General features: G+C 42.3%; 1 protein-coding gene across 4 annotated transcripts in view; it reads left to right on the forward strand.

The window, feature by feature from the left end:
* The window catches only part of IMMT (inner membrane mitochondrial protein), a 138,739-nt gene that overhangs the window by 80,549 nt on the left and 45,731 nt on the right, over positions 1-12,459 (forward strand). For all 4 annotated transcript variants that reach the window (XM_053704263.1, XM_053704264.1, XM_053704265.1 and 1 more), the window contains exons 11-12: positions 16-239; positions 2,926-3,057. In XM_053704263.1, coding sequence (XP_053560238.1) covers positions 16-239; positions 2,926-3,057 — 356 coding nt within the window. The remainder of the gene's footprint in view (positions 1-15; positions 240-2,925; positions 3,058-12,459) is intronic.

Below are 12,459 nucleotides of genomic sequence, written 5' to 3' on the forward strand. Positions count from 1 at the left end.
TGTCATTTCTTGCAGCTGGTAAACTAAGCATAGACGACTTGAACTCTCTCATCGCCCATGCTCACCGGCGTATCGACCAGCTACACAAACAACTGGCAGATTACAGAGTGCGCGAACAGCAGCACATTGAAGCAGCCTTAGAGAACCAGAAGCTGGAGGATAAAAAAGCTCTAGAATCTGCAGTTACCAAGGCTCTAGAGCACTACCGAGCCGAGATCAAACTGGATCAGGACAAAAAGGTGATGCAAATAAACTGCTCTGTATGGAGAACTACACTGATTTTACAACTACACAGAATTCTAATTTCAAAGATGGGTGACTTAAAGGAACATTCTAACTCAAAGATAAAATGCTTTTGTTATTTTCCAACTAGTGTTTCTTGCTAACTGTGTTTTAAGCTAAAGGAACAGTCTACACCAGTGGTCTCAAAGTACAGGCCCCAGGGCCAAATGCGGCCCTCAAGATAGTTTTATCTGGCCCTTCCTTGTTTAATAGGTAAACCATTAATTTGGGCTGTCAATTTTTTTTAAAGTTCTAAGAATTGTAACTAGTTGATATTCTCTATATAGGCACTCACAAGACAAATATATAAAGACAAAGCATCTAGTGTAGACTCCCACCACGCACTGCGTTGGGTAAATATCACTTTATATTGCTATACAGTTCCAAGATGATCACTTCACTTGGTACTCTCACAAGATACATATACAACTGTGTATGTCTATTGTGGGCTACAACTCCCGCTATTTACTACTACTTGGATAAATGTCACTTCCATTTCCTAGTATATCCAGTTTCGGAGCACTCACTCAGTTCAAGCGGCCCCCATGGGAGAAGAACACTTGACCAGTGGCCCCCAGATACTTTGCGTTTGATACCCCTGGTCTACACAACTTAATTATTTACTTTGTCCCAAAGATTCCCAAATGACAGTCCTCCTGCAACATTTTTAATTTTGAAGTTGAGACCGCATTAGAATACTTTTTTTCTTTTTTACCGTTATGGAATTTATAATGGCTCGGCCCCTAAACTCCTATGCATGACATAATTACTTCTCTGTTTTCAGCAGTTGCATTATCTGCCCTACTGGCAAATAATGTTTAGGAATCATTCATTGTGGTTTGCGCATGCCAACACCACGCAATTTAGAAAGCCATAATGTTTGCACAACTTACATTATTTTCGCTGGATAGTTTATTGTGGAGCACAGTGGTCTCATAGTGATGTCAAAACGTCAGAGTGCCGTACACCTTTTGTGAGGGGTTGCCTGTTTGAAACCTTTGAGAAATGAGTAGTTTATAACTTTGTTTTCTTCTCATTTGACCACGTTTGCTGCAGAAGATTGATGAGGCATAGAGATGTGTTGCTTAGTTTTAAGGGAACTATATGAACAGCAGCATTAGTTTATTAAAGCTTAACGGATTACACTTCACTTATATTTTTTTAATGATTTCATTACAACCTCACTGTATAAAAACTTATTGTAAGGAATTAATTTTAAAGTCCATGTCTGTCGATTTGTTCATAGCAGATATGAATTTGGAAAACAGTTGTGTTCACACTGCAATGAAGTGTTTACTGAGAGAGATTCTTAGAAACCGTAAAGATGTGTAATGTTTGATAGCTTGTACAGAATGAAATCATTAAAAAAATAAGTGAAGTGAAATCAGTTAAGCTTTAATAAACTAATACTGCGCATATATTTCCCTCAAACCAACGCAACACATCTCTATACCTCATCGATCTTTTGCAGCAAACGAAAATGAGAGGAAAGCTATAACTACTCACCACTAAAACACCATGGGACGTTTCCAACAAGCAGAAGAAGCACACATTCTTCCCCTGCTCTTCCGGTTCTGGTTGACACAGGATTATGCCACTGATCATGTGCAATCACTGACACGTGACATCACAGCGCATCGCACCCACAAGTTGAATGAGGGGGGAAATAAAAGCCCTATATGGAAGGAGGTACCCAAATTTATTTTTTTTGCTAAGCGGTGACGTTTTAACCTCTTAGCCAATAGCCGTTCGGTAAATCCGGTTTTGGCGCCCATGGGAGCAGGATTTACCGCACAGCTATTTGCTAAAAGGTGAAAACGTCACCTCTTAGCAAAATGTTGTTTTGCCGTAGGCTGCTGTAGCAGCTAAGAACAGCGAACAGTTGAAACGAATAAAGGAACTTTCTGCATGAAGTATCTTATACTTCATGAATGAAAGTGCCCTTTATTTGTTTTAACAGTCAACCATAGCGTTTCAAAAACGCTATGGTTGACTTTCACTTTAAGTGATTAACCCCTAGACGACGTTAGGATGTTCCATGCAGTCCTGAAAACACTGTGTCCTAACGCATGCTTCCCCCTTTAATACTTAGCCTCTTGGATCCAACGCAGGGACTTGCCTAGTAACGTAGGAAGTACCCCAGGAGCCAATCGGCACCTTTGGAGTGACGTGATCGCAGATACACGTAATCACTGATACCATGTGACAGCCTGTCTTCCTCTCTCTTCAGTGTGTGTGCTCCGAGGCGAGACAGGCAGAGAAATCACTGCTACAAAGTGTCCCACACAGTTCTATACATCTCTCTAACAAAAATTGGGGGTGGAAGTGGGAATTGATTTAAGTGGGTTGATGGAATTAGTGTTAGAAGTTTTAAAAAAATAAATAACCCTTTAAGTGCTTTTTAGATCAATGTGTCAAATTTCCACGCATGAAGACTGAAATGGGCAGGCCCCATATTTGGCCCTGTGACTTTCTATAACCCCATAAAACCTGTACATGGGGATATTGCTGTATTCCTGGGACAATGCACAATACAAATATGGGTGGTTTTATGGCACTAAAGCATATCAGGATTATGATATTCTCACAAAAAAATTGTGTGTGTCTTTGGAAAAATACAATTTGTTAAATTCTGTGTTACAGGCTGAAGAAATCAGGGATGTGATGGAAGCTGAAATGAGAACCCAACTGCGCAGACAAGCGGCTGCTCACACAGACCACCTGCGTGATGTCCTAAATGTGCAGGATCAAGAACTGAAGGCAGAATTCCAGCAAGTAAGGGCTCTGTTATATTGCATTCACAGTGCAGTTTGTATTTAATAACTGTTCCGTTTCATAAAAATATAGTTACATTTTTTAGCAGTTTTTTATTTCACTTTTACTTATTTTTTTACTTTATACCAATTAACTTAACAAATTTGAAAGAAATGATGTTCTAGTGTTTTACCACAAAAAAGAGCACTTTTTTTTTAGAGAATAGACATAGGTGTGGGGATGTTATCAGCAGTGAGATTTCTGAGTTAGAAGATTTATATTAAAGTAGTAAATAAGATTTTTAAGTGTTGGGAAGCAATCCATGAAGTGATAAACTCTATTTCTCTTGCAAGGTGTATCCAGTCCACGGATTCATCCTTACTTGTGGGATATTCTCATTCCCTACAGGAAGGGGCAAAGAGAGCACACAGCAGAGCTGTCCATATAGCTCCCCCTCAGGCTCCGCCCCCCCAGTCATTCTCTTTGCCGCTCTAACAAGTAGCATCTCCACGGGAGGGTAAAGTGAATGTGGTGTTAGATTTGTAGTTTTTATTTCTTCAATCAAGAGTTTGTTATTTTTAAAATAGTGCCGGTTTGTACTATTTACTCTGTGGCAGAAAGTGATGAAGATTTCTGCTGAGAGGAAAACAATTTTAGCATGTTGTAACTAAAATCCATTGCTGTTCCCACACAGGACTGATGAGTACCAGAAAACTTCAGTTGGGGGGGAACAGTTTGCAGGCTTAACTGCTATAAGGTATGTTCAGTCATTTTTTTCTAGTCAAGACTTAGTAATGCTAGAAGACTGACAAGAATCCCCATGTGGGGAAGGTAAGCCATATTCTGAGACTTAGTATAGAAGGAAGGCTTATTTAAAAGGGCTCAAAACACTGGTGGACACTGTTAAGGGGCAATCGATTATTTTATAACAAAAATCTGATCTTTTTACAAGCTTTTATTACATTTGGAACGTTTTATGGGGTTTATTCCACATGGCATATATTTAGACACCTATTTAGGCTTGTGAAGGCCCCACAACTCCAGAGTGGAGAGGGAGGGGGCCTAAATTTCGCACCTCAATTGCGCAGTTGTTATTGCAGACAGCTTCATGCAGCTTCACGTGGAGGGTCCAAAGATTACGTGAGGACTTCATAGAGGCTTATTTTCGATCAAAACTAATCCCCAAGGAAGGTAGGGCCACAGCAGATTGCTGTGGCATGGTGCTGTAGTTTGCTAACCGGTTGCCAGCTTTACTTTGCTCCGGTTTGGCCATTAAGGAGTTAATTGACTTGAAATTCACTGTGCAATCATTTCAAAGCATTAGGATCATATGGTGAAAATTTCATAAAGATTGTGTTATTTCTCTTGTAAGGTGTATCCAGTCCACGGATCATCCATTATTTGTGGGATATTCTCCTTCCCAACAGGAAGTTGCAAGAAGACACCCACAGCAGAGCTGCTATATAGCTCCTCCCCTAACTGCCATATCCAGTCATTCTCTTGCAACTCTCAACAAAGAGGGAGGTAGTAAGAGGAGAGTGGTAAAATATAGTTAGTTTTTTCTTCAATCAAAAGTTTATTTTCAAATAGTACCGCAGTTGTACTATTTTATCTCAGGCAGTATTTAGAAGAAGAATCTGCCTGCGTTTTCTATGATCTTGGCAGCTTGTAACTAAGATCCACTGCTGTTCTCACATATATCTGAGGAGTGAGGTAACTTCAGAGGGAGAATGGCGTGCAGGTTATCCTGTTATGAGGTATGTGCAGTTTTAAGTTTTTCTAGGGACTAGAAAATGCTGCTGATACCGGATTAATGTAAGTTAAAGGGACAGTCTAGGCCAAAATAAACTTTCATGATTCAGATAGGGCATGTAATTTTAAACAATTTTCCAATTTACTTTTATCACCAATTTTGCTTTGTTCTCTTGGTATTCTTAGTTGAAAGCTTAGCCTAGGAGGTTCATATGCTAATTTCTTAGACCTTGAAGCCCGCCTCTTTCAGATTGCATTTTAACAGTTTTTCACCACTAGAGGGTGTTAGTTCACATATTTCATATAGATAACACTGTGCTTGTGCACGTGAAGTAATCTGGGAGCAGGCACTGATTGGCTAGACTGCAAGTCTGTCAAAAGAACTGAAAAAAGGGGCAGTTTGCAGAGGCTTAGATACACGATGATCACAGAGGTTAAAAGTATATTATTATAACTGTGTTGGTTATGCAAAACTGGGAAATGGGTAATAAAGGGATTATCTATCTTTTAAAACAATAAAAAGTCTGGTGTAGACTGTCCCTTTAAGCCTAAATACAGTGATTTAATAGCGACTTGTATCAGGCTTACTATAAGAGATATATACTCTTATAAAATGGCAATATAAAACGTTTGCTGGCATGTTTAATCGTTTTTATATATGCTCTGGTGATAAAACTTTATTGGGGCTTAGTTTTTTCAACATGGCTGGCTTGATTTTTGCCTAGAAACAGTTTCCTGAGGCTTTCCACTGTTGTAGTATGAGTGGGAGGGGCCTATTTTAGCGCTTTTTTGCGCAGTTAAAATTACAGACAGAGACATTCAGCTTCCCTCAGCAGTCCCCTGCATGCTATAGGACATCTCTGAAGGGCTCTAAAGGCTTCAAAAGTCGTTTATTGAGGAAGGTAGGGCCACAGTAGAGCTGTGGCAGTTGTTGTGACTGTTAAAAAAACGTTTATTCCGTTTTTTTGATCCATTTTTTGCATTAAGGGGTTAATCATCCATTTGCAAGTGGGTGCAATGCTCTGCTAACCTATTACATACACTGTAAAAATGTCGTTTGATTTACTGCCTTTTTTCACTGTTTTTCAAATTTTGACAAAATTTGTTTCTCTTAAAGGCACAGTACCGTTTTTTATATATGCTTGTTAACTTGATTTAAAGTGTTTTCCAAGCGTGTTGGTCTCATTGCTAGTCTGTATAAACATGTCTGACATAGAGGAAACTCCTTGTTCATTATGTTTAAAAGCCATGGTGGAACCCCATATGAGAATGTGTACTAAATGTATTGATTTCACTTTAAACAATAAAGATCAGCTTTTGTCTTTAAAAAAAATTATCACCAGAGTATTCTGACGAGGGGGAAGTTATGCCGACTAACTCTCCCCACGTGTCAGACCCTTTGACTCCCGCTCAAGGGACTCACGCTCAAATGGCGCCAAGTACATCAAGGACTTTACAAGACATGGCGGCAGTCATGGATAATACACTGTCAGCGGTATTAGCCAGGCTGCCTGAATTTAGAGGAAAGCGAGATAGCTCTGGTGTTAGGCGTAATACAGAGCATACAGACGCTTTAAGGTCTATGTCTGATACTGCCTCACAATATGCAGAAGCTGAGGAAGGAGAGCTTCAGTCTGTGGGTGATATCTCTGACTCGGGGAAACCTGATTCTGATATTTCTACTTTTAAATTTAAGCTTGAGAACCTCTGTGTACTGCTTAGGGAGGTTTTAGCTGCTCTGAATGACTGTGACACAATTGCAGTGCCAGAGAAATTGTGTAGACTGGATAAATACTTTGCAGTGCCGGTGTGTAATGAGGTTTTTCCAATACCTAAAAGGTTTACAGAAATTATTAATAAAGAGTGGGATAGACCCGGTGTGCCGTTTTCCCCCCCTCCTATTTATAGAAAAATGTTTCCCATAGACGCCACCACACAGGACTTATGGCAGACGGTCCCTAAGGTGGAGGGAGCAGTTTCTACTTTAGCAAAGCGTACTATTATCCCTGTCGAGGACAGTTGTGCTTTTTCAGATCCTATGGATAAAAAATTTGAGGGTTACCTTAAGAAAATGTTTATTCAACAAGGTTTTATCCTGCAGCCCCTTGCATGCATTGCTCCTGTCACTGCTGCTGCGGCGTTTTGGTTTGAGTCTCTGGAAGAGGCTTTACAGGCAACGACTCCATTGGATGACATACTTAACAAGCTTAGAGCACTTAAGCTAGCTAATTCTTTTGTTTCTGATGCCATTGTTCATTTGACTAAACTAACGCCTAAGAATTCTGGATTTGCCATCCAGGCGCGCAGGGCGCTATGGCTTAAATCTTGGTCAGCTGACGTGACTTCAAAGTCTAAACTACTTAACATTCCCTTCAAGGGACAGACCCTATTTGGGCCTGGTTTGAAGGAAATTATTGCTGACATTACTGGAGGTAAAGGTCATGCCCTTCCTCAGGACAGGTCCAAATCAAGGGCCAAACAGTCTAATTTTCGTGCCTTTCGAAACTTCAAGGCAAGTGCAGCATCAACTTCCTCTGCTACAAAACAAGAGGGAACTTTTGCTCAGTCCAAGAAGGCCTGGAAACCTAACCAGTCCTGGAACAAAGGCAAGCGGGCCAAAAAGCCTGCTGCTGCCTCTTAAGACAGCATGAAGGAACGGCCCCCTATCCGGTAACGGATCTAGTAGGGGGCAGACTTTCTCTCTTCGCCCAGGCGTGGGCAAGAGATGTTCAGGATCACTGGGCGTTGGAGATTATATCTCACAAGGGAGATTTCACCTTTCACGATTATCTGTGAACCAGATAAAGAAAGAGGCATTCTTACACTGTGTGCAAGACCTTCTAGTTATGGGAGTGATCCATCCAGTTCCAAAGGAGGAACAGGGACAGGGTTTTAACTCAAATCTGTTTGTGGTTCCCAAAAAAGAGGGAACCTTCAGACCAATCTTGGATCTAAAGATCTTAAACAAATTCCTCAGTTCCATCATTCAAAATGGAAACTATTCGGACCATCCTACCTATGATCCAGGAGGGTCAATATATGACTACCGTGGATTTAAAGGATGCTTACCTTCACATTCCGATACACAAAGATCATCATCGGTTCCTAAGGTTTGCCTTTCTGGACAGGCATTACCAGTTTGTGGCTCTTCCCTTCGGGTTAGCTACAGCCCCAAGAATTTTTACAAAGGTTCTGGGGTCGCTTCTGGCGGTCCTAAGGCTGCAGGGCATAGCAGTGGCCCCTTATCTAGACGACATCCTGATACAGGCGTCAAACTTCCAAATTGCCAAGTCCCATACGGACATAGTTCTGGCATTTCTGAGGTCGCATGGGTGGAAAGTGAACAAGGAAAAGAGTTCTCGGTCCCCACTCACAAGAGTCTCCTTCCTAGGGACTCTGATAGATTCTGTAGAAATGAAAATTTACCTGACTGAGTCCAGGTTATCAAAACTTCTAAATTCTTGCCGTGTTCTCCATTCTATTCCGCGCCCTTCGGTGGCTCAGTGCATGGAAGTAATCGGCTTAATGGTAGCGACAATGGACATAGTACCGTTTGCGCGCCTACATCTCAGACCGCTGCAACTATGCATGCTCAGTCAGTGGAATGGGGTTTACACAGATTTGTCCCCTCTACTAAATCTGGATCAAGAGACCAGAGATTCTCTCCTCTGGTGGCTATCTCGGGATCCATCTGTCCAAAGGTATGACCTTTCGCAGGCCAATTTGGACAATTATAACGACAGATGCCAGCCTTCTAGGTTGGGGTGCAGTCTGGAACTCCCTGAAGGCTCAGGGATCGTGGACTCAGGAGGAGAAACTCCTCCCAATAAATATTCTGGAATTGAGTGCAATATTCAATGCTCTTCAAGCTTGGCCTCAGTTAACAACCCTGAGGTTCATCAGATTTCAGTCGGACAACATCACGACTGTGGCTTACATCAACCATCAAGGGGGAACAAGGAGTTCCCTAGCGATGTTAGAAGTCTCCAAAATAATTCGCTGGGCAAAGAGACACTCTTGCCACCTATCAGCGATCCATATCCCAGGTGTAGAGAACTGGGAGGCGGATTTTCTAAGTCATCAGACTTTTCATCCGGGGGAGTGGGAACTCCATCCGGAGGTGTTTGCTCAATTGATTCATCGTTGGAGCAAACCAGAACTGGATCTCATGGCGTCTCGCCTGAACGCCAAGCTTCCTTATTACGGATCCAGGTCCAGGGACCCGGAAGCGACGCTGATAGATGCTCTAGCAGCGCCTTGGTCTTTCAACCTGGCTTACGTGTTTCCACCGTTTCCTCTGCTCCCTCGACTGATTGCCAAAATCAAGCAGGAGAGAGCATCGGTGATCTTGATAGCGCCTGCGTGGCCACGCAGGACCTGGTATGCAGACCTAGTGGACATGTCATCCTTTCCACCTTGGACTCTGCCTTTGAGACGAGACCTTCTACTACAAGGTCCTTTCAATCATCCAAATCTAATTTCTCGGAGACTGACTGCCTGGAGATTGAACGCTTGATTTTATCAAAGCGTGGCTTCTCAAAGTCAGTCATTGATACCTTAATACAGGCACGAAAGCCTGTCACCAGGAAAATCTACCATAAGATATGGCGTAAATATCTTTATTGGTGTGAATCCAAAAGTTACTCATGGAGTAAGGTTAGGATTCCCAGGATATTATCTTTTCTCCAAGAGGGTTTGGAAAAAGGATTATCAGCTAGTTCTTTGAAGGGACAGATTTCTGCTCTGTCTATTCTTTTGCACAAGTGTCTGGCGGATGTTCTAGACGTTCAGGCGTTTTGTCAGGCGTTGGTTAGAATCAAGCCTGTGTTTAAACCTGTTGCTCCCCCATGGAGCTTAATTTTGGTTCTTAAAGTTCTTCAAGGGGTTCCGTTTGAACCTCTTCATTCCATAGATATCAAACTTTTATCTTGGAAAGTTCTTTTTTTGATGGCTATTTCCTCGGCTCGTAGAGTCTCTGAGTTATCTGCTTTACAATGTGATTCTCCTTATCTGATCTTCCATACAGATAAGGTAGTTCTGCGTACAAAACCTGGGTTTTTGCCTAAGGTGGTATCTACTAAGAATATCAATCAAGAGATTGTTGTTCCATCATTGTGTCCTAATCCTTCTTCAAAGAAGGAACGTCTTTTACATAATCTGGACGTGGTTCGTGCTTTAAAGTTTTACTTACAAGCTACTAAAGATTTTCGTCAAACATCTGCTTTGTTTTTGGTTTACTCTGGACAGAGGAGAGGTCAAAAGGCTTCGGCAACCTCTCTTTCCTTTTGGCTAAGAAGCATAATCCGCTTAGCCTATGAGACTGCTGGACAGCAGCCTCCTGAAAGGATTACAGCTCATTCTACTAGAGCTGTGGCTTCCACTTCGGCCTTTAAAAATGAGGCTTCTGTTGAACAGATTTGCAAGGCGGCAACTTGGTCTTCGCTTCATACTTTTTCCAAATTCTACAAATTTGATACTTTTGCTTCTTCTGAGGCTATTTTTGGGAGAAAGGTTTTACGGGCAGTGGTACCTTCCGTTTAAGTACCTGCCTTGTCCCTCCCTTCATCCGTGTACTTTAGCTTTGGTATTGGTATCCCACAAGTAATGGATGATCCGTGGACTGGATACACCTTACAAGAGAAAACACAATTTATGCTTACCTGATAAATTTATTTCTCTTGTGGTGTATCCAGTCCACGGCCCGCCCTGTCATTTTAAGGCAGGTCAAAATTTTAGATTAAACTACAGTCACCACTGCACCCTATGGTTTCTCCTTTCTCGGCTTGTTTCGGTCGAATGACTGGATATGGCCGTTAGGGGAGGAGCTATATAGCAGCTCTGCTGTGGGTGTGCTCTTGCAACTTCCTGTTGGGAAGGAGAATATCCCACAAGTAATGGATGATCCGTGGACTGGATACACCACAAGAGAAATACATTTATCAGGTAAGCATAAATTGTGTTTTTTTGAGACTTAGTAAAAAAGTGTGCCCTTTTTATTATTTAAAGGCACAGTACTGTTTTTTCTAAAATTTTATTTTTCTGTATTTGAGTGCTGTCTAAGTCTGTTTAACATGTCAGAGCCTTCAGATAGACGTTGTTCTATGTGTTTAATAGCCATGGCGGAACCCCCTTTACATTTGTGTTTAAAGCATTTTAAAGACCATGCAGTGACACTTAAAAATGTTGCACAAGATGATTCTTTAACGGAAGGTAATGAGGATAGTCCACCTTCCTCTCCCCATGTGTCGACACCAGTTATGCCCGCGCAAGTGATGCCTAGTACCTCTAGCGCATTGGCCCCTATTACAGTACAACAATTAGCAGCAGTCATGGATAATTCCCTTGCGGCTTTTCTATCCAAACTGCCAGTTTTTCCTAAAAAGCGTGATAGCTCAGTTTTAAGAACAGAGGATGAGCAATCAGAAGCTTTGGATGATTTATCAGTTGTACCCTCACAACACTCTGAAGTGGCAGTGAGGGATGTGCTGTCCGAGAGAGAAATTTCTGACACAGGAAAGGTTTCTCAGCGGGCAGAATCGGATTCCTTAGCGTTTAAATTTAAGCTGGAACACCTCCGCGTACTGCTTAAGGAGGTTTTAGCTAGGCTGGATGATTGCGACCCCATGGTGGTCCCAGAAAAATTGTGTAAAATGGACAAGTTTCTAGAAGTCCCTGTATACACTGATGCGTTTCCGATCCCGAAGAGGGTGGCGGATATTGTAACTAGAGAGTGGGAGAGACCAGGTGTACCTTTTGGTCCCCCCCCCCCCCCCCATCTTTAAGAAAATGTTCCCCATAACTGACCCCAGGCGGGACGCGTGGCAGACGGTCCCTAAGGTAGAGGGAGCAGTTTCAACACTAGCCAAGCGCACACCAATAGAAGACAGTTGTGCTTTCAAAGATCCTATGGATAAAAAATTAGAAAGTTTACTAAAGAAAATATTTGTTCAACAAGGTTTCCTTCTTCAACCGATTGCCTGCATTATTCCTGTAACTGCTGCAGCGGCTTTTTGGTTTGAGGCGCTGTAGGAGTCGCTCCAGAGGGAGACTTCATATGACGAAGTCATGAATAGAATTCATGCCCTAAAGCTGGCTAAAATTCTGGTTTTGCCATTATGGCGCGGAGAGCGCTTTGGCTCAAATCATGGTCGGCTGACGTGTCGTCCAAAACAAAATTACTAAATATTCCTTTCAAGGGGAAGACCCTTTTCGGCCCCGAGTTGAAAGAAATTATTTCGGATATCACTGGGGGAAAGGGCCATGCCCTCCCGCAAGATAGACCGTTTAAGGCTAAAAACAAGGCTAATTTTCGCTCCTTTCGCAACTTCAGGAGCGGCCCTGCTTCAACCTCTGCAAACGCAAAGCAAGTGGGTAACGCTTCACAGCCCAAAGCAACCTGGAAACCCTTGCAGGGCTGGAACAAAGGTAAACAGGCCAAGAAGCCTGCGGCTGCTACTAAGACAGCATGAAGGGGGCAGACTCTCTCTCTTTGCTCAGGCTTGGGCAAGAGATGTCCCAGATCCCTGGGCATTAGAAATCGTTGCTCATGGATATCTTCTAGAATTCAAGGACTCTCCTCCAAGGGGAAGGTTCCACATTTCTCGTTTGTTTTCAGACCAGACAAAGAAACAGGCGTTCTTACGCTGTGTAGAAGATCTACTAAAGATGGGA

The sequence above is a fragment of the Bombina bombina genome, chromosome 2, assembly GCF_027579735.1.
Source record: "Bombina bombina isolate aBomBom1 chromosome 2, aBomBom1.pri, whole genome shotgun sequence".
Lineage (NCBI taxonomy): Eukaryota > Metazoa > Chordata > Amphibia > Anura > Bombinatoridae > Bombina > Bombina bombina.